This window comes from Arachis stenosperma, chromosome 8, assembly GCF_014773155.1.
Source record: "Arachis stenosperma cultivar V10309 chromosome 8, arast.V10309.gnm1.PFL2, whole genome shotgun sequence".
Taxonomy (NCBI): domain Eukaryota; kingdom Viridiplantae; phylum Streptophyta; class Magnoliopsida; order Fabales; family Fabaceae; genus Arachis; species Arachis stenosperma.
This window is the reverse complement of record NC_080384.1, coordinates 12,129,151-12,152,592: the sequence shown is the minus strand read 5'-3', so window position 1 is coordinate 12,152,592 and position 23,442 is coordinate 12,129,151. Positions and strand designations below refer to the sequence as shown.

At 26.7% G+C, this 23,442-nt stretch overlaps 3 protein-coding genes across 3 annotated transcripts; 2 read left to right on the top strand and 1 right to left on the bottom strand.

Moving 5' to 3' along the window:
• The first annotated feature begins 715 nt into the window (after positions 1–715).
• On the top strand, positions 716–5,909 carry LOC130944852 (chalcone synthase-like). Its single transcript, XM_057873416.1, has 2 exons — positions 716–915; positions 4,885–5,909. Exons 1-2 carry the CDS (start codon positions 756–758, stop codon positions 5,907–5,909), a joined length of 1,185 nt encoding a protein of 394 aa, XP_057729399.1. The 5' UTR covers positions 716–755.
• A 2,337-nt stretch (positions 5,910–8,246) lies between these two features.
• Positions 8,247–13,142, top strand: LOC130944980 (chalcone synthase-like). Its single transcript, XM_057873605.1, has 2 exons — positions 8,247–8,453; positions 12,119–13,142. Exons 1-2 carry the CDS (start codon positions 8,296–8,298, stop codon positions 13,140–13,142), a joined length of 1,182 nt encoding a protein of 393 aa, XP_057729588.1. The 5' UTR covers positions 8,247–8,295.
• A 3,947-nt stretch (positions 13,143–17,089) lies between these two features.
• Positions 17,090–22,319, bottom strand: LOC130945401 (chalcone synthase 6-4-like). Its single transcript, XM_057874121.1, has 3 exons — positions 22,266–22,319; positions 19,232–19,479; positions 17,090–18,087 (listed from the first exon to the last, which is right to left on the bottom strand). The coding sequence occupies exons 2-3, from the start codon at positions 19,401–19,403 to the stop codon at positions 17,090–17,092; spliced, it is 1,170 nt and encodes a 389-aa protein (XP_057730104.1). The 5' UTR covers positions 19,404–19,479; positions 22,266–22,319.
• Between the last annotated feature and the right edge of the window lie 1,123 nt (positions 22,320–23,442).

The window sequence follows — 23,442 nt, the reverse complement described above, 5'->3', positions numbered from 1 at the left end:
TTTATTACAAAAAATTTATGTGGTAGAATATATTGCAACATCTCCTTTATTGTTATAATTTTTTTTTGTTTCAAAATTCATATTTTTTGCAACTTTTTTTTATTTTAAATACTAATTTTTTGTAATGGTAGTGTAATAAATTCTGTTTCAAGATGCTTTGTGTTGTGTATGTGTGTTTTTTTTTTTTATTTTTTGCTTTATTTTGTAGTGGGTTAATTTTTTGAATCCTTATACCTTGTGTCGAGTATATGTGTGAATTATAAAAAAAAAAATCTGTCAATAGTTTATTTAGATGCTTCTATCTCTCACGGATATGAAAAATTTAACAAAATTCTCGTGTTATTTATAGGCGAGATTTATTTTATTTTTCAAATATTGCACAATAATTTTTACTGTATATTATTTTTTTTTTCTGTGTTTTCAACTTTTATATCGTAACTCAGTTACTGTGCACCAGCACAAACACGTTTTGCACCTCATTTTCTAAAAAAAATTCACTTTTTCGGTTTTTCCACATAATAACGTTTCAAAATTTTTTTCTTCGGTCAAACTTCCAAACATGCACAGTAATTCAATAATTGTACAAATAGTGATGCCGAGGCATACCAAATTTAATTAATCGTACCAGAATATACCACATCGATCGCTATAAAAGCCATTTACATGTTTCAAACCTTAGAAACAATATTTCATAAACTTGCACCTTTCTTGTTAATCAAATAACTATCATCAACCCTCATACTATAGCGAATCAAATGGGGAGTGTAGCAAGGAGTAGTAGTGTGGCTGCGATCCTAGCCATTGGTACTGCAAATCCACCTAATATCATCCTCCAATCTGAATATCCCGATTTTTATTTCAGGATAACCAAAAGTGATCACATGCTAGACTTGAAACAAAAATTCGATCGCATATGTAAGTATACGTACCATTTGAGTTTGAGTCATTTTTCCTGTTTTCGTTCACGGAAATTTTGTAAATAAGTAGCTTTATATAAAAGTACGTTTATTTGGTTGAAGGAAAAATGAAAAATGAAAAAGGAAGAAATTAAAGTGTAATGTAAGAGAATTATGTTATTTGATTGAAAACATATCTTTTTTTTTTATGGGGAATGTTTTCGTAAAGACGCGTAAAACGTCTTTTTGTAAAGACGTTTACGTATCTTATTATTATTAGACGTATTAATGAACCGATTATTTTTGAATTTCTTAACAAATTAGAATAAAATCTATTTTTTTATAACAATAACAATAAATCTATTTTTTTTAGGAATTTAATTGTATTTTTAAATTTTTAGGAATTTAAATGTTCGCAAAACAAAAAGTCAGGGATATATTTGCCTTTTTATAAAAAAATTTAAAGATATTCAATTTAGATGGTATAATTCAATCAGACCAAATTGGGTCTAATAATTATAATGTCGACAATTGGGTTTATTATTGTTATTATAATAAATCGATTTTGTTCTTATTTATTAAAAAATAAATTATTAATCGATTTAATAAAGATATCCAATAATAATATGACACATGTAAACGTCTTTAAAAAAAAATATTTTTAATGTCTTTATTAAAGTGGTTTTTTTTTTTATATATAATTATGTTATGAACTTCATTTTGATTAATTGATAGTATTAAAGAGTTTTATAGCACACGGTCATCTAATTTAGATAATTTGTAATAAGTTAATTTTTTTTAAATATAATGGTCCAATTATATATATTTGAAATGTAAGTATCTATTTATAAATTTAATAAAATTATGGGGCTTCTGAATTAAATAAACCTAAGAAATTTAATATTGTTAGTTTGTTAGTTTAATTAAACACTTATTGATATCAATTTAATAAATAATGGCAAACCTTATGTTCTGTCTACATACATATTCTTGGATGACTTCGTTTGAAGAAGTTGTTGAATTTATATACGTTGGGTGATTTTAATTTGAATTTTAGTTAGATATAATAATTTTCTACTTATCGGCTTAAAAGGTTTAAAATAAGTTTCATATGAAATAAAAATTAACTACTAAATTCGATACTAAAAAGATTTAGTCCTTGACAAAAAATTCTTAAAAGATGTTATCGATAAAACAGTTTTTTAATAATTTGAAAATACAAAAAAGCTAATAAATATTTTAAATTTTATAAATAACAAAAAAAATTTATATTTAACAAACAACTTATTTGTTTAATCTAAATTTTTGTGAATAAATATTTAAAAGATGTAAAAAAATTCAAAACAAAATATAATTTTTAAATTCTTTTTATTTAAAAAAATGTGATCATTTACAATACATTTTTTTTCAGATATAATTTTGTTTTTATATTCTTAATGATAGTTGTTGGTAAAATAAAAGAAAAAGAAGAGTATAAAATGATAAAAAAAAAGAATGACATAATCACACCATATTATTGCACCAATGCAAATTAAAATTGTCAACTTTTTTCTTGTATACAATTATGAATGTTATTTTTAATCTTAGGTAGAAGTGAATCTAGCAGATTTGGACATTAGTCCAGTTCATTAATAACAGCTTGATAAGCTGAATTTTAATGTATATATTATATAAGACGAATTTAAATTTTGAAATTGGATAAATTCAATGAGGAGTGCTAAGGATAGCAAGTTTTGTAATATATAGTTATTAATTAGTTATTATTAGTGTTTTTAATGGTATAAAATTTTATTCAATAATGTGATAAAATTATTTACTTTTCTTTTGTCGATTAAGTGCTACGCTCGCTTTGTTTACTTATACTTTTTTATTAATTATTTGTATTAAATTTAATGATAAAAAACATTGATTCTGTTTAAAATTTTTAAGATAAAAATAGAACGTTTAAAAGATTAGAGACCAAATTAAAATTTTATTGGCTCAATATTAAAATATCAAAATAGTATTTTACCCTAATATATATTTAAACAACTATATTATTTAATTTGTATATAAAATATATATTAAAAATAAATTAAACATGTTAAAATACGAAATAAACAAACACATATATTGACTGATTTTTGTTATACATATATTATTTCTATATTTTTATTATATATACTCATTTTATTTAGGCCAATTTTATAATGTATATAGTATCTGGTGTCTAATTTTTATCTAACATATAACTTTTATAATAAATTTTAAATATTTAAAAATTAATTATTTTTATATTTTTAAATTAAATATTAATTTTTATTTTTTTTAACAAATTAAACGCCACTTTCTAAATTCCATAATAATCCCTTTTATTTTATAGCTTTGATTTGTTTGTATGTATATATAGGTAAAAACTCAGTGTTTGGAATTATGCGACGTTTTTCTTTCATATTGGCATGAACAAGTTACTGTGCACAAACACGTATTTCATGCTAGACTTGAAACAAAAGTTCAATCGCATATGTAAGTGCCATTTGAGTTTGAGTCATTTTTTTCTGTTTTTGTTCACGGAAATTTTGTAAATAAGTAGCTTTATATAAAGTACGTTTATTTGGTTGAAGGAAAAATGAAAAAGGAATAAAAGTGTAAGATAAAAATAACTAATGAATTGGTTGACAAATTCTAGAATAATTTTGTTTTTATATTCTTAATCATAGTTGTTGGTAAAATAAAAGAAAAAGAAGAGCATAAAATGATAAAAACAAAAAAGAATGACACAACCACACCATATTATTGCGCCAATGCAAATTAAAATTGTAAACTTTTTTTTATAAAATTATGAATGTTATTTTTAATCTTAGATAGAAGTGAATCTAGCAGACTTGGACTCTAAACCAGTTCATTAATAACAACTTGATAAGCTGAATTTTAATTCATATATTATATAAGATGAATTTAAATTTGAAATGGGATAAATTCAGCTCAGGATCATAGACTAGTTTGTTTATAATTATATATATGATAAAGTATTATTTTAACTTTCAATATTTGGATTAAGTCTTAATTTAGTATTTAACGTTTCAAAAGTCTTATTTTAATTTTAAAAATTTTTAAATTTTTTATTTCAGTCTCAAAAATTTTAAATGTATTTAATGTTATCCTATAATTAAATTTGACACAAATAATTAATATATTGAAGAGTCAATAATATTTAATTTCGATATATAAATAAAATTAATCTACTAACCGATCATTATTGTACAATTGTTTATTTTTCTTCTGGAGAGTTGATATTGATTGATAAAATTTGAGATTTCTTTATAAGGAGACCAACAAAAAGAAGGGTTAGAAGAAGGTTTTGTTTTTTTTTTTAACATACGAAAGAAGATATGGCTTAATAATAATATTATTAACATTCAAGTCAATTATTCTCTTAATTATTTATGTCAAATTTAATGATAGAAAAATATTAAATCTGTTTAAAATTTTTGAGATAAAAATAGAATATTTAAAACATTAGGAATCAAATTAGTATTTGGCATGAATATTAAAGACAAAAATAATATATACTTTATTCTAATATATATTTTGAATAACTATATTATTTATACATAAAAAATTAGTTACTTAATTAATTATCGGTATAAAATATAAAATATATATTAAAAAAATTAAACATATTAAAATATAAAATACAGAAATACATATTGATGACTAATTTTTTTTGTGTATATATTATTTTTATATTTTTATTATATTTACTCATTTTATTTTTGCCAATTTTATAGTGTATAATATCTATTATTTGGCGTTTAATTTTTACCTTCCATAACTCTTATAGTAAATTTTAGATACTTAAAAAATTAATTATTTTTATATTTTTAAAATTAAATATTAATTTTTATTTATTTCTTTTAACAAATTAAATACCACTTTTTAAATACCATAATAATTATCTTTATTTTATACCTTTAATAGTTTAATTTGTTTGTATGTATATATATAGGTAAAAAATCAATGATTGAGAAAAGACACTTTGTCTATACTGAGAATTTTCTCATGAAAAACCCTAACATCACTACTTATGGAGCTCCTTCTTTGGATACACGACAAGACATACTCATGGAGGAAGTATCAAAACTTGGCAAAGAAGCAACACTGAATGCGATAAGAGAATGGGGCCAACCCTTATCAAGAATCACACACCTCATCTTCTACACAACTTCATGCTTATGCAACACTCCCGGTCCAGATTACCATCTTGCCAAGCTTCTTGGCCTCAGCCCAACCGTGAACAGGCTCATGATTTTCAACACCGGTTGCCATGGCGGCGGGACCATCTTACGCGTAGCCAAGGACATCGCAGAGAACAACGCCGGATCGCGAGTTCTCGTCGTGTGGGCAGAGATTACACTGGCTTCTTTTCACGGTCCTAATTCTAATAACATGGATGTACTAGTAGGGCAGGGCTTATTTGGAGATGGTGCAGCTGCTATCATCATTGGTGCAGATCCTAATAATAATAATAACCCTAACTGCACTGAAGTTCCTCTCTTTGAACTTACCTTTGCTTCACAAACAACCATAGCAAACACCGAGAGTGTACTCCGAGCACGTCCAGAAGAAAAGGGTTTGGCTTATTATATAGGAAAGGAGGTTCCTTTACTTGTGTCTGAAAACATAGGGAAGTGTATAATTGAAGCATTTGATTCCATTGGCATGATGAGCAATGAGGTAATGGATTGGAATAACTTGTTCTATGTTATTCATCCAGGTGGGCCGGCTATTTTAGATAGGATCGAAAAGAAACTTGAATTGAAGGAAGAGAAATTAAGGGCATCAAGGCATGTGTTGAGGCAATACGGAAACATGATGAGTCTTAGCGTGATTTTCATATTGGATGAGATGAGGAAGAGGTCTAAGATTGAAGGGAAGAGTACAACCGGTGAAGGGTTAGAGTGGGGTGTGTTGGCAGGTTTTGGTCCAGGGGTATCTTTGGAGGTAATAGTGCTTCGTGGTATATGTGTCTAATAGCCCTAGTTAATTACTCAACTAGGATAATAATAGATTTGTAATTGGATGTGTCCATCCCTTAGCTTGCATTTTATCTTTACGTTACTTTATTCTATGCATAAGTAATGTTTATGTATGTCTTCAGTTTGTAATAATTAAGTATTTTAAATGAATGAGAGGTGTGTAAGCTAGCATAAATTATTTCTTAAAAACGATTATGCAACTGTTACGAATTCTTCTGTTAGTCTAAAAATGTGTGAATTTAAACTTCTTTGTAAGGTTCAAGTCCAATATTTTAAGAGTGTCTCTTTGTACCTATTATGTTATAATCTTAATTAGATTTTGGAGTCTTTTGAGAGTAAGAGAGTGTAACCACCAAGTGAGAGAAGAGAGAAAAATTGAATTTCCGTTTTTATGTAAAACAGTAACCTTTAAATAGTAGTTTCTCATTTATTCACTGTTGGATTGGCTTGAAATTTGAACTACGTGTTCTTCTCATCTTCTTCTTTATTCTGGTCGGTTGAGATGTTGATTGGAGGTTTTCAGTGGGAGAAATTGACTTTGCAAGAGAGAAAATAGATTTCCCGTTTTTACACAGAGCAGCAATCTTTGAACAGTTGTTTTTCATTTTTTCACCTTTGGATCGACGTGAAATTTGGACTGCAGATTCTTCTTATCTTGTTCTTCATTCTGAACGGTGAAGATTTTAATTAGAGATCTTTAGAGGAAAAAATTGGTTTCAACAGCAGTTCTATTTTTTGGGTATATTTCATCTTCTTACTTCTCATTTGTAAGCTTTGGTAATTTAATATTTTGGCTGGTTATATGCACATTTTTGTGCTTTATTTGAGACTCTCTTGTATCTCATTTGATTATAGTGAGAAACTATTTCATTGGTCTGGACGATCTGTGGTTTTTACCTTTCACATTGAAGGAGTTTTCCACGTTAAGATCTCGGTGTGTTCTTGTTATTGCCTTATTTACTATATTTGTTTGTTATAGTTGCTGCCATATTGTATTGTGAGTGCTTTCATATTATTTTTTGTGTTGAATATTTGTGTTGTTTCTACTGCTAGACTCTTTCACCAATTAGAACCTAAGTTAACTCAACTTAATTTTTTATATTTTTTATTTTAAAATTTAAAAAATTAAAATAATAACTAAAGAGTTATTTTTTCTTTTTTATAATAGATAATTTATTTTTTAACTAATTAGCTTTAATTCACTCTCTTTTTAGTTGGTTCTCTAATGGAATTAAAGCCAATTATATGCGTCCTAGACGTAAGATTAGGCTTACTTTTTGTAGTAGTTTATAGAATTAGGACATGAGGCTTTGGTAAATCTTCTTATTCCAGGTAGATTAAAATGTATCCGGAAGAGATTCTAATACTTAAATTAATATAGTCTAAGAGATACAATAATAATTAGAAATAGATAATATATTTTAGATGTTTGTTAAGCCTTTTATGTATAGTGTTTAGAAAGAATATCTTAAAAGATTCGGATAGAGATCTGTGCGAAATATATAGGAATTTTGTGTGGATATATATAATCCAAATTATGTTCTCTATGAATCAATATACTTCCAGGAGAGACATTCTTAGATTAACTATAATGTTGGATCCAGTTTAAGAATTCGCCGGTAATAATATAATTCCAGCATTCAACATGTCCTTTTAACCTCTCTTATAAATTGCACATTTCTTTTTTCAATTAGGTTTCAAAATATTTTCTCCAATTATATATAATACTTAAATAATATTATTTGTTTAATCTATTTTTATTTTTGTCTTAGAATTCCTCAACAACTCTACCTAAAATCCGATTGTCTCACCCACCTCCAAACCCCACTATATCAACAAAGAACGAATGAGGTTTTGGCAAATAGGCCAAAAACAATATAAATAGTATTTATTGAAACTTTTTTTTTTAAATAAGTGATATAAAGTTATTTTTGAGTTATTTAAATACTAAAATTAAACTGTATTATTTTATAAATTTTAACGTAATATTTAATTATTAATATCAACGTTTTATTAATATTTTAATATTTGTGTGCTAAAAATTGTATAATTAAAAACTAATACAAATTACGTTTATAAAATTTAAAAACTAAATAAAGGTAATTAAAACTTAAAAAATTAAATTAAAACTCGTATACAAAATTCTGAGTAAATTGAATATTAACTTGCCCAAAAAATGTGTTTGCTGTACCATTTATATAGTGCCAAACTTTAATTAATTCAACAGCAGGTATACCCACTTTAATTAATGCTACCGGTATACCACGCAGCTATAAAATTCATTTACATGTTTCAAACCTTATTTACAACATTTTGTAAACTTTCACTTTTCTTATCAATCAAATAACTATCATTAACCCTCATACACTAGACTGAATCAAATGGGAAGTGTAGCAACGGGTGTGGCCACAATACTAGCCATTGGTACTGCAAATCCACCCAATATCATCCTCCAATATGAACATCCTGATTTTTACTTCAGGGCAACTAGAAGTGATCACATGCTAGACTTGAAACAAAAGTTCAATCGCATATGTAAGTGCCATAATTTGAGTTTGAGACATTTTTACTGTATTCATTGAAGTAAATTTTAGCGTATATGATAAGAATGTGTTTAGAAACAACTTTAATAAAAAAAAATTGAAATACCCGCAGAATTTATTATCTTTTATCAATATTTTTAATTATAATCTAATTTCTTTAATTTAGCATCTAATAATATATTTTCAATCCATATTTTTAAACTATTAATTAATTACTATATAAAAATAATAAATTCTATTGACTTCAATTTTAAATTTAAGCAGAAATATTATTTAAGACTAAATTAATTTTTTATTCGTTTTTACATGATATAATTTCAGAATTTTTATAATCAATGTCAAGTTAAAAATAAGCCTAGCGGACTTGGATTCGAATCCAATTCATTAACAATTTAGTTTGAGTTCGTATATTACATGAGACGAGTTTAATTTGAATTTAGATAAACTGAATTTAGGCTTGTAAAATAACTAATTTGTTTATAATTATATATTATTTATTATAAATAAAATATTAATTTAATTTTTATATACAGTGAGTATAAAAGTTTTATATAAATAATTATTAATTATATATTACTATATTAACAAAATAATTAATTTTTAAAAGAGAAAGTTTATGGAACTAGTTCTATATATAGCTAAGTAGCCAATTTTTCAAAAAATTCTAGTTTTAAAATTTGAAAAACTTGTCTTATGTTTAATAAACATGCGCCCTCCCACTTTCTTCGTCTCTCCCTTCGTGTCTCTTTTTTTTCTATATTTTTTTTTGGGATATTTTTGTTAGATTTTAGATGTTTTTTTCAACAAATTTAGATATCTTTTATATGAATTTAAATAATTTTTTATTAAATTTTATATGTTATTTTTTAAAACAAAAAAATTAAAAAAATATATCTCTAAAATTATTAAAAAAATTATTCAAAATCTAAAAAAAAATACCTAAAACATAAGAAGAAGAAACACGAGAAAAAAAAAAGGAGAAGAAGAGAGGTTTGCCTTACTATATTTGTAATGACACGCGCTGCTGCAAGTGACGGAAGGTGATGCATTGTGACGGTGGAGGACTTACGGCTGCTGGTGGCGAAAGAGGATGCGCGGCCGATTGCTGGTGGCGGAAGAGGACGTGCGGCTGCTGGTGATGCATGGGAGGGCATGTCGTTGATGGTGGAGGACGCGCAGATGCTTGTTGATAGTGGGGATCTGACGCTAGTGATACATACGTAAATTAAAGAAGAAGGATAATTTTGTAGTTGTCTTTTTTTTTTTTACTGTAAATAAAAGTCAAAGTGAGATTAGAGTTACTTTTGATTTAGGGTTTTTGTTTCTTTTATTAGACTTCTTTGGCAGTTCATACACTAGTTAGCTGTAATTAACTGGGACCTTAATTGATTACTTAACAGAATTATTTTTAAAAATATTCCTTAAAAATCATTTAATTACATGAATATAAATTTTATTAAAATTAAACTCATTGAATATTTATATTAATCTATACTCATTTTATTTTATATTTTTAATTTATTTGTATATATATATATGGTGAATGCTACTCAACCCCCTCTAAAATAACATGTAAGTTACCCTTCATTACGTGTCACATTGTAATTGGTTCTTATCTTAACCATAGTTGGGTTATTTTATAATTTATTATTCTTAAAATATCAAAGCTCCACTCCCGTTAATTGAAGCACATTCCACTCCTCCATTCTTTGTTTATCACTTTATCACCTAGATTTGGTCTTTCCAAGCACCGTCGCGTTCGTGACAAGAAGCGCTAACGTCATCGCCATGCCCTCCCACATAACCTCTCTTCCCAGTATAGTATAGCCAGTGCCTCTTTTTGGCGTGAATCACTGCTTACCCACATAATTAATGGTTAATTTGGTTATTAAATTTTTTTATTAAAAAAATATATCTTTTATTTAATTATGTGATAGAACATATATTTATATGTAAAATATAATATAATAAAATAAATCTATTCAAAGTATTTAAAAGTATAATTAAAATCATAAACATACAAATATAATAATAAAATTTGTACTCCAAAAAAATAAATATATTTTTTTATCATACATATATTATTTAAAAATAAATATATTATTAAAATTAATAACAGAAATTTAAAATGATAAAATTCAACTTTTTTACCGTATTTTTTATAGTATTTTTATTTTTTAATTTTTAATTTATTAGTACTTTATTATTTAATTAATAATTAAACAAATTATTTTTATGAAAAATTATTTTTATATTATATTAGAGAAGAGACCAATATAACAGTTTAAAAATAAATTGTATAAATATTTAAGAGATAAATATGAAATACATACCTAAGTAATGTTTAGTTTGGTTATTAATTTTTTATTAAAATAAATCTTTATTTAATTACACGATAGAACATATTCATATGTAAAATATAATATAACTCTATTTAGAGTACTTAAAAGTATAATTAAAATCAGAAAAAATATTTTTTATTGTACATAAATTATTTTAAAAAATAATAAATGGTTAAAATTAATAACACAAGTTTAAAATGATAAAATCTAACTTTCTTACAAGTATTTTTTATAATATTTTTATTCTTTTAATTTTTAATTTATTCGTACTTAATTATTTAATTAATGATTAAATAAATTATCTTCATGATAAATTATTTTTTGTATTATCTTAAAGAAGAGACCAATAACAGTCTAAAAAATAATGTAAAAATAATTTTTAAATAAAAAATAGATAATATTAAAATTTTTAAAGTACAAATATAGATAGATATTTAAGAGAAAATATGAAATACATGCCTAAAATAAATAAAACAGACAAAAATAATTCTCCATTTCTCAATAGTACTCCATTTTGTCCGTTTTATTTATTTTAGGTATATATTTTATATTTATCTCTTAAATATTTATATAATTTATTTTTTAAACTGCTATATTGGTCTCTTCTCTAATATAATACAAAAAATAATTTTTCATAAAAATAATTTGTTTAATTTTTAATTAAATAATAAAGTACTAATAAATTAAAAATTAAAAAAATAAAAATACTATAAAAAATACGGTAAGAAAGTTAAATTTTATTATTTAAATTTCTGTTATTAATTTTAATAATATATTTATTTTTTAAATAATATATGTATGATAAAAAAATATGTTTATTTGTTTGGAGTACAAATTTTATTATTATATTTGTATGTTCATAATTTTAATTAAACTTTTAAATACTTTGAATAGATTTATTTTATTATATTATATTTTACATATAAATATATGTTCCGTCACGTAATTAAATAAAGATATATTTTTTTAATAAAAAAATTTAATAACTAAAATTAACCATTAATTAGAGGTTGTGTGGGAAGACAGTAGATGGCGATGACGTTGGTGCTTCTTGTCACGAACGCAACGGTGCTTGGAAGGACCGAATCTAGGTGATGAAGTGATGAACAAAAAATGGAGGAGTGGAATGTGCTTCAATTAACGGGAGTGGAGCTTTGATATTTTAAGAATAATAAATTATAAAATAACTCAACTATGGTTAAGATAAGGACCAATTACAATGTGACACATAATGAAGGGTAACTTACATGTTATTTTAGAGAGGGTTGGATAGCATTTACCTATATATATATATATATATATATATATATATATAAAAGTAAAAACTCAATGATTGAGAAACGACACTTTGTGTATACGGAGGATTTTCTCAAGGAAAACCCTAACATCACTACCTATGGGGCTCCTTCTTTGGATGAACGACAAGACATGCTTATGGAGGAGATACCAAAACTTGGCAAAGAAGCAACACTGAATGCGATAAGAGAATGGGGCCAACCCTTATCAAGAATCACACACCTCATCTTCTACACAACTTCATGTTTATGCAACGCTCCCGGTCCGGATTACCATCTTGCCAAACTTGTTGGCCTCAGCCCAACCGTGAACAGGCTCATGATTTTCAACACCGGTTGCCATGGCGGCGGGACCATCTTACGCGTTGCCAAGGACATCGCGGAAAACAACGCCGGATCGCGAGTGCTCGTCGTGTGGGCAGAGGTTGCCCTGGCTTATTTTCACGGTCCTAATTCCAATGACATGGATGTACTTGTAGGGCAGGGCTTATTTGGAGATGGTGCAGCTGCTATCATCATTGGTGCAGATCCTAATAATAATAATAACCCTAACTGCACTGAAGTTCCTCTCTTTGAACTTATCTTTGCTTCACAAACAACCATACCAAACACCAAGAGTGTACTCAGTTTGCGTCCACAAGAAATGGGTTTGGTTTATCATTTAGGGAAAGAGATTCCTTCCGTTGTGTCTGAAAATATAGGGAAGTGTATAATTGAAGCATTTGATTCCACTGGCATGATGAGAAATGATAGAATGGATTGGAATAACTTGTTTCATGTTATTCATCCAGGTGGGCCGGCTATTTTAGATAGGATCGAAAAGAAGCTTGGATTGAAGGAAGAGAAACTAAGGGCGTCAAGGAAGGTGTTGAGCCAATATGGAAACATGATGAGTCCTAGCGTGATTTTCGTATTGGATGAGATGAGGAAGAGGTCTAAGATTGAAGGGAAGAGTACAAATGGTGAAGGGTTAGAGTGGGGTGTCTTGGCAGGTTTTGGTCCGGGGGTATCATTGGAGATAATAGTGCTACGTAGTATATCTATATGAAAAAATGTTATTTATATATTAAAATTAAGGTAAATGCTATCCTACCTTTTTTAAAATAACATGTAAGTTATTCTTTTTGATGTGTCATATTCTAATTAGGTGTTTATTTTAACCTGAGTTACCTTCTCTACTCTTTTGTCGTCGTTGCGCTTCCTAAACATCACCGTCTCATTGGTGTTTCGTTATCTCTTTTAAAATCATTCTTTTAGAAAAAGGTACTCCAACTCTCTCTAATTGCGTTTACTCCTCCCCACTCCGTCGTCGTCGTTACGCCTCCCAAGTATCACCGTCACTTTGGGTGTCTTATTTTCTCTTTCCAAATCATTCTTTTAGAAAAGGGCCTCCCAAACATCACCGTTTCATGGGTCTTTCGTTTTCACTTCTCAAATCATTCTTTTAGAAAAGGTACTTCAACGCTCTCTAATTGCGTTTACTCTTCCCTATTATATTCCTTCATCGTCGTCGTTACGCCTCCCAAGCATCACGGTATCATTGGATGTCTTGTTTTCTCTTCCCAAATCATTCTTTCAGAGAGGTACTCAAACTCTTTCTAATTGCATTTACTCCTCCTCACTCTTTTGTCGTCGTTGTTGTGCCTCCTAAATATCGCCATTTTATTGGGTATTCCATTTTCTTTTTCTGTCTGGCCGTCACTCTTCCAAAGATATTATTAACTCTCATGAGAATAGAGTAACTCAGGTTAAAATAAACACCTAATTAAACTATGACACATTAAAAAAAATAACTTACATATTACTTTAAAAAAGGTAAGATAATATTTACCTAAAATTAATTACTTATTAATATATTTATATATAAATATAAAATATTTTAATTTATTTTTAATATATATTTTATATTAATAATTAATTTTAATAGCTAATTTTAATATACACATAGTATAATCAATATTTTAGATAATTCTAATTTATTATTCAACTAGAATAATAGACTTGTATTTGCATATATCCATCCCTTGCATTTTACCTTTAGGTCACCTTATTCATGCATAAGTAATAATATTTTTGAAAATGTTACTTCTCCTATAAATTTTAGTTTTAGTTAATTTTTAATTTTAATAATATATTATTTTCATTTTTTATATTCATTTTTACGGTATTGATTATCTAAAAAATTTAATAAGTTATTTATTTTTTAATTTTTTAAAAATTGAATAAAAAATAATTTTTAAAGAACACTTAATTATATTGTAATGTTTTATATATGTGTTCTGATTGGATGACGTGTGCATTGTGCAAACTAAGTATAAATTATTTCTTAAAAATGAATATGGAGCTGAGTATATTCTAATCAATGAAAGGTAGTTGACTATCATGACTTATTGACTTAGATAAGTTAGTTACAATAATTAGTCTGTCCGTTATTAACATACAATGTTGCCAATAGCGCTGAATAAAGTTTTTTACCATGATTTAAATTCGGTGAAAAGGTGCCATCTACGTAAAGTTGATAATTAAAAATTATTAGATAAAAATTTAGTCAAATTATTTCAATTTTCAATTATCAACTTATCAATTGTTTGTAAAATCAATTCTACCTGACTTTCCATCTTAAAACTCAATATATTCTAATCAATGTTAATGAGTCACAATGGCCCATTCTCGCATTCTCTTTTTCGTAATGTATTAATACACTGTAAATATATACAACAAAGGATCAGAGTAAACAATTTTAGAAAAAAATATTTTATTATCAATAATATTAAAAAAAATAATTAATAAATATTAAAAAAATAAATTTTAATTTTTTTATTAATATTTTTTACAACAAAGGATCAGGATAAATAATTTTAGAGAAAAATATTTTATTATTAATAATACTAAAAAAATAATTAATAAATATTTAAAAAATAAATTTTAATTTTTTTATTAATTTTTTTTATTATTAAATATTTTAATTTTATTAACTATTTTTGTAGGTGGCGTGTAAAGAGTCCATCGAACGATATGTGTATTGAAAGATTGCATATAATATGAGATATTTTTTACATTTAAGCAATTTTGGTATCTAAACTCATCCAAGTAATTTTAGGTCACGCGTTTTTTTGTTTTTCTTCTTTATTCACGCTTCTTCTTTTTTTTTAATCACGCTCGTTTACGCATGGAGTGTCTTTTTCTTATTCGCCTTCTTTTTCGTGTTCCTCCTCCTCCTCATTCTCCTCCGCTTCTTCTTGTTCGCCTTCTTTTTCGCGTTCCTTTTCCTCCTCATTCTCTTTTTCTTTTTCGCGTTCCTTCTTTTTCTCACGTATTTTCTCCTTATTATCATTCTTTTGTTGTTGTTGCTGCTTTATTTTTTTTTTTTTTGCCTTTTTCTTCTTCTCACCTTGGTGAAGAAGCAGTAGAAGGTTAGGAGGAAGAGTTTTGAATTGTGCAGAACATAAGTGAATCGAACATGTTATTATAGTGAAACAATTGTATAGTATTGAGTGAACGAAACATAATCCATTATATAAAATCAAATTCGAACAGCTTTCTGCATAATGAACCGACACGTACTCATGATGAAACAATTGTATAGTATTGAATAAACGAAACATAATCCATTATATAAAATCAAATTTGAACAGCTTTCTGCATAATAATGAACCGAACACGTACTCATGGTGAAACAATTGTATAGTACTGACTGGACGAAACATAATCCATTATATAAAATTAAATTCGAACAACTTTCTGCATAATGAACCGAACACGTAATCATGGTGAAACAATTGTATAGTACTGACTGAACGAAACATAATCCATTATATAAAATCAAATTTGAAATACCTCTATCTACAATTTAGAGATTATCAATTCAATTCAATTCAGATTCAAAACATCTGTGTCCATTCGATTCAATTGAAAAAATAATGTTTGTGTTGTTGGTAATGATGACTATAACGAAAGAGGAAAAGAAGAAAAAGAAGGAGGAGGAGGAGGAGGAGAAGGAGAAGAAGAATCTATGTGCGCGAAGAAGGAGGAGAAGGAGGAGGAGGTATGCGTGAATTTGAAAAAATAAGATGACGTATGCGTGTAATTGAAAGAAGAAGAAGTGCGTGTAATGACACTCTTTTAATGAGAGTAGTTTTTATTAATATTGAACTTACTTGTACTTGGATAAAAAAAATGCTTGGATATATAGCATAACCCATAATATATATACCTAACAATAATATACACATAGATAGGGTGGTTTAATTTACTGGTTTCTTTCCCTACCTATGCCAATTAAAAAAAATGTTAATTGTATTAAAAATAAAAAGTATAAATTTGATTGATTGGTTAAGATTAAAATACTCTTTAGTAGTTAATTTAAAAAGTTATATTTATGATTAATTTAAAAAAGACTTAAAATATTTTTCATATTAATTTTGTTTAATTATATTAGAAATTTAATATGATTTTAAAAAGATTAAAACAAAATAACCGATACCTTTCGGTTGATTTTAAAATTTAAAAAGACTAAAATATTCAAGTTAAATAACCATGCTCCACCACAAATTCATTCCAAGGAAATTTCTATACTCTATGAGTGGTGTGATATTATAATGTTAAATATATATTTTAGTATCTTAAAAATATAATGAACTCTGTTAGTCTTTTTGAAATTAAATTTTAATTTTAATTTCTAACACAATAAAACAATTAATCTTTTCATAATTAACTAAAAAGACATTTTAATATAAGACAATATATGATATAAGTTTAAATCAAATTAATACTTGGAGCCGGTGAAAGACCATTTAATTTATTAATAATATGACATTTAGTAGACAAATGCTAAAATTAAGAGTAGCAACAATCATCTCTAATTTGTTATTTCAATTGCATAATATAAATACTGAGAGATACTCACTCTTCAACACTCTACACACAACACCGAATTCAACTGAATCTTAGAACTTATTTGATGAATATGGAAGTTCGTTAATTAATTAAATTTAACTAGCCATCAAAACAAAAACTTCGTAGAATAACAAGCTCCAAAGATAAACCTGGACCAAACCCTACCAAGACACCCCATTCTTTTCCCTCACCACATGTGCTCTTTCCTTCAATCTTAGACCAGTTCCTCAACTCATCCAACACAAAAATCACACTAAGGCTCCACATATTCCCATATTGGCTTAACACTTTCCTACTTGCTCTTAATTTCTCTTTCTTCAATCCAAGCTTCTCTTCAATCCTATTCAGAATAGATGGTCCACCCGGATGAATAGCATAGAACAAGGAATTCCAATCAACAATACTCTCTCTAAATGCATTTATCAAACACTTGTCAATGTTTTCGGATATAGCAATGGGAATCTCTTTTCCTAAATAATAAACCAACCCCATTTCTTGTATATTTCCATTGATTGAACTCTCAGTGTTAGGTATAGTTGTTTGTGAGGCCAAGACAAGTTCAAATAATGGGCATTCAATACAAGGTTTAGGGTTTGTCCCAATAATAAGGGCAGCTGCACCATCTCCAAATAGGGCTTGTCCTACAAGAACATCCATGTGATTAGGGTTAGGGCCATGAAATGAAACTACCATGGTTTCTACCCACACTACAAGCACACGTGACCCAGCATTGTTCTCAACGATGTCCTTCGCGACACGAAGGACCGCGCCGCCGGCGTGGCAACCGTTATTGAAGATCATGTGCCTGTTAACCGTTGGTTTGAGGCCAAGAAGCTTGGCAAGGTGGTAATCCGGACCGGGCATGTTTCCAAAGCATGAAGTTGTGTAAAAAATGAGGTGTGTGATTTCTGACAATGGTTGACCCCATTCGTTTATGGCCTTCATTGCTGCTTCCTTGCCAAGTTTTGGGACCTCTTTGATGAGTATGTTTTGTCGAGTATTCAATGAGGAAGCTCCATAAGTAACAATGTTTGGATTCTCCATGAGTAAATCTTCATTGTATAGGAAATGTCGTTTCTCAATCATTGAGTTTTTACCTGCCATGTCAACATATAAATTATGTACGTTAAAATACCATTTAACTGCGGTTGTTCCAGCGATTGCTCTTAACTGCTGCAAACGGTTTAGCCGCACGTTATATTTCAGCGGGTGTATCAACGCTGCTATCTGTATGGCAGCGGTTAAAAATCGCTGCTAATTCTATAAATAACCGTTGCTATTTGCCGGATATAGTGTAGTGGTTTGAGAGTTATTAAGTTAATAAAAAAAATTTAATATTTTTTTTAGTGTGTTTAGTAAATTTTTAGTAATAAAAGTAAAAGTATTAAAAAAATAAAAAAATTTGTTTGAGAAGTTATCATTTATATATATATATTTTTTTTTAAAAAAATATTTTTTACGTAATAAATAAACAAAAAAATACTTTTATATGACTATACTCAAACATAGTTGATAAATAAAAAAAATTATTTTTTTATATGAGATATTTAAATATAAAATTATTTTTATTTTTTTATAAAATATTTTAAAAAAAAAACTTTAAATTTTTTTTTTATAAGTATACCCAAACAAGTCTTAAATTATGATGGATTATTAGTACAAAATTTACAACGAAGTTGTCTTATTTGCATTGCATAACTATTGTTAACTATGTAGCAGGTGCAAAAGTATCCAAATTTGAATGATTAAACAATTCTATTGAAGGTAGTTCTCAAAATTAAATCGGTCATTAAATTAATAGAGTTAGAAGTTTAACGATTAAACAATTTAATCAATATCTAATTAAAATTGCACTATATATAATATAAAATTGCACCAATTTGACTGATTAACTTACTTTTTGACATTAAGTTTTGACCGATTTACTAACAAGTAATTTTTATTTTGAATTAAAATAATGCGATGACCAGTTTTTAGAATCATAGTTAATCCAAAAATTTAAAACTATTCGCACCTATGACAAGGGTTGAAGCAACTTAAACACACACATAATGTAAAATTTAGTCACGTGAAAATATTTTTATTCAAGGATGATAACTTAAAATTGTTACATATATGATTTAATATATTTTACTAAGTTACTTAATATAATATATGTATTAATATTTAAACTGTGAACTTCATATTAACGCATATCCAGATAAATAGGCACATTAATTAAATATATAAACTTGCATAAACGCTGGAACTTTTGCTTAAGGTGGAGCATGTGATTGCTTTTGGTGGCCCTGAAATAAAAGTCAGGGTAATCATCTTGGCGAATGATATTGGGTGGATTTGCAGTACCAATTGCTAGGATTGTGGCCACACCCTTTGCTCCATTTCCTTCTTCAGTTGCTCCTAAACTCCCCATTTGATTTTCAGCAGTAGTGTCACTTGGGTTTGATTGGACTGAAATTTTTTCCTGTACCACCAGGGATAATTTGAAACTAGAAAATAATTAACACAATTTGTTATATTTATTCTCTTCTACAAATTTAATATAATAATATATCATAATAAGGCTCTCTCCTATTATAATTTTTAGTATTGAAAATATAATCAAATTGTAATGTATATTCCCAACGATACTCAAAATTATAAAAGAAATCTCACTTGCAAATTACAAGAACTTTTGGAGTTTGGAATGCTTAATTGGTTGCCTCTTAAACTGATTTGTGTTTTTGTGTTTTGCTGTGGCCTTCGACAAGTGAGCTTAAGCTATTTATAATAGCTTAAAGAATAGTTTAGAGCAACAATAATTAATTAATGAAAAATACTCGTATAATGACATCTTTATATGAAAATGACATTGTAGATCCTTAAATAGTTAATTTAATGGCTCATAATACTATCTTCATGTGAAGATGTCATCATGGGAATATCTACCTTAATTAATTATTGACGCTTATCTTGCTCCAGCTATATGAAGCCTACATAAACTAGTTTGTTGCTCCAGCTATATGAGGTCTATATAAACCGGTTTGTTGTTGCTCCAGCTACATTAGTCCTACGGAAACCGGTATTATTTATTTTATAGAGGAAAGTCGCAGTTAATTATTGCATAAATGTGTGAACTGTGAAGAATATGAGGAGTGCATGAAGCATTATTTATCTTGGAGTGATATTAATACATCGGTGTTTGATCTATGTTTCATCACCACGGTGCATGATTCACATGAAAAAATTCGTTGGCTGCGTTTCTTTATTAATAAGGGACTCTAAACCAAAGAATAAAATAATGCGAAAATAAAAAATAAAATAATATTAAAATAATATTTAATGTTAAAATAAATTATTTTATTAATTCAGATTATCCATATTAAATCAATAAAAATATGTTATAATGCGAAAACTTACCTTTATTCGTAGAGATAAAAAATTGATGGAAAGATTGTCTCAATTTTGTGGTTCTTATTGTTAGAAAATTATTTAATTTTTTAATTTATTTGTGACAATATATATATTAATTATAATTATAAATTATGCTATTTCAAATTAAATGACTTATATAATAGTAATTTTATTTATTATTATAATAAATTCTAAATTGAATAAGTCATAATTACTGACTTTAAATACTATTTTAGATATTATTTTTATTTAAGCTTACTTAACTGAAGGTCTATATGAATTTTGAATTAGCCAACAAAATAACGATTATATAAAATGAAAAATATTATTTATAACACTAAATATTATTAATACCCGTATAAAAATATAGTTATTATTAACTAATTGAATATTTTTAATTACAAAACAAAAAGAATACGTATTTAATTTGTAAAGAAAATACTAATATTAAAACAGTATTTATTATAAAGAGTGTAAATTTAATGCAACAGTAAAACGAATAACGTTAGCATATGCTATATATGAGTCTATGACTTCCAAGACAATATGAAAAAAAACAAAAGCCTTCAATCAAAATGTGATAGGAACAAAAATTGCCACACAGCTTGTGGAAGCAGAAGACCATAGGTTGGAACTTGGAGCATAAGTCTGTTGCTTCGGATATACTGCAAAAGTTTCTGTTTTATTTAATTTATTTGTCTAATTTGTTTACTTCCTTGATTTTTTTTTTTGGTGACTTTTTACTTCCTTGATTACTTTGGCTTCATATGGATACGGCTAGAATATGCTTCAATAAAACGACATTTATTGTCTTCTTAGATTTGGTTATGTTGATGAAAGATGCACGGTAGCTAGTATAGTAAGAGAAAATTTTATTAAAATTTAGTAGTATTTAATCATTAAAAAAATATATATATAATTTTATATTATTAAATATAATATTATATTATTAAAAATATTAATGATCACTAATTAATAGTTATAAATTATAAAATATATTAATTATTGGTTTTATTAAAAAATTCTCTGAGCCAATTAGAACTAACTAGCTGAAAAAATAAAAAATCTGCTATAAAAAAAAATTTCACTACCTTAATTTTTTAAATATTAAAATTAAAATATAAAAAATTGACTTGAATTAGTTTAAATCGTAGTTGAGTCCTTAAACTTTTTCTTTCACTTAATAGTAGTATCGTTAGGTTTTCTTTTTCTGGTTGAAAGTTAGCATTATTAATTAGTTGTTCTTTATGTAATAAATGTGACATGATTGTGTAATCAATGGTCAAGATTTTATTTATTCCTCTTGTGTGAACACAACTTTGAGTGCAAATATTGAATATAGTCAAAGACAAAAAGTTCAAACTAAATTTAATTTGCAGAGTAGGACTTATAAGTGTTTATAATTTAAAAATATGAATTTAATTTTGATATAATAATATTTTAAAATATTTTATATTGTTGTATAATTACATTCATTTTTTTAGATAGCTATTTACATAGTTAATATAAAATATAATTATTTTTATTGATGTGATATTATATAATTAAATATATATGTAAATTTACTTGTCTATAATAATAAAGAATATGAATAAAAAAAAATCCAAACTTTGTCCTTCCTCTCACTCTTTTGCTGAAAAAAATTCAAAGGATATTAGAGATTAATAAGAATCGGAGCAAAAACAGGCCAACAGATTTATGTATAAGTATAACTAATATATATATCAACAAAATAGGTTAACAAATAAAAAGAAAGACACCAATATTTTAACATGAAGAAGTTCTTAAAAAAAAAGTTACAAGCTAATATATATCACTCACATGACGCTCAAAATTTTAGTCAAATTCTAATTAAATCAGTCACGAGAGAAATGTCACTTACAAATTACAAGAAGCTTTGGATTACTTACTTGGTTGCCTCTTAGACAGATTTGAGTTTGTGTTTTGCTGCGCCCTGCAACGAGTGAGCTTAAGCTATTATAAATAGCTAAAACCAACTACAGTTATTTCACGTGCCACTATATCGGATCCGCACCAAACATGCATAACCATTTACTTATTATTATTTCACCTAAATGGACAAAATACATGTGAAATGAACCAATTATGGACACATGTATACAAGTCAGGTTTCAACAAAGGACACTCTTCTTTGTAAGTATGATACCCACGTTATATTATTCTCAAATTACTCATTCTCAAATCATTCACTCACGTAAATAACGTTATCATATTTTTTATCTGTCAGTCTCACTAACACTTATAGAACAAAAAATTAATGAGCACCTCTCAATTTTTATAATACATTTTTTATTATTTAAAACACACAAAATACATAAAACATATATACTTTTATATAAACAATACTTCATACTAATAATTCATAATTCTATTAGTTTTCTAATAAATATATTTATTCAATTTTGTTTTTAACTTTGACTATTCAAATAAGTAACTTTTATATATCTTTATTAGTTGACATCTTATAATTTTTAGCACAACTATTATAACATCTTAAAAAATTTTCAAGCTTAATCATCAACTTAAAACTTTTAATACAATTCATGATTCTTCTAGTATGAAAGTGATGAGTGCAACTTGTTATACATATAGATGTTTTATGATTCTTCCAACTTGATTTGTAGCCTCTAATTTTGACTAGAAGATAAAGTGTGACTTGTGATTCTTTTAACTTCTAGTTTCATCACTTATAATTCTTTTAACTTCTAATTTTATGATAGCTCTAGTATGGTGTAAGTTGATTTAGTTTTACTAGCATTGCCTCTCTTAAATCAAGCTTGCAAAATTAATCATTTCAAACATCTTTTTCAACTACTTCAATGCCAAGAAAGTAAGACATCAATCTCATATTTGTCATTTCAAAGTGCTTTATCATAGCCTTCCTAAATTCTGCAATTGTCTTCAAATTGTTGCCAATAAAGATTAAATCGTCAACATAAAGACACATGATCAAGATATCTCCACGTTCAATAAACTTGATATAAAGTGAATGCTAAAATAGACATCTTTTGAAACCATTCTGAATGAAATCAGAATCA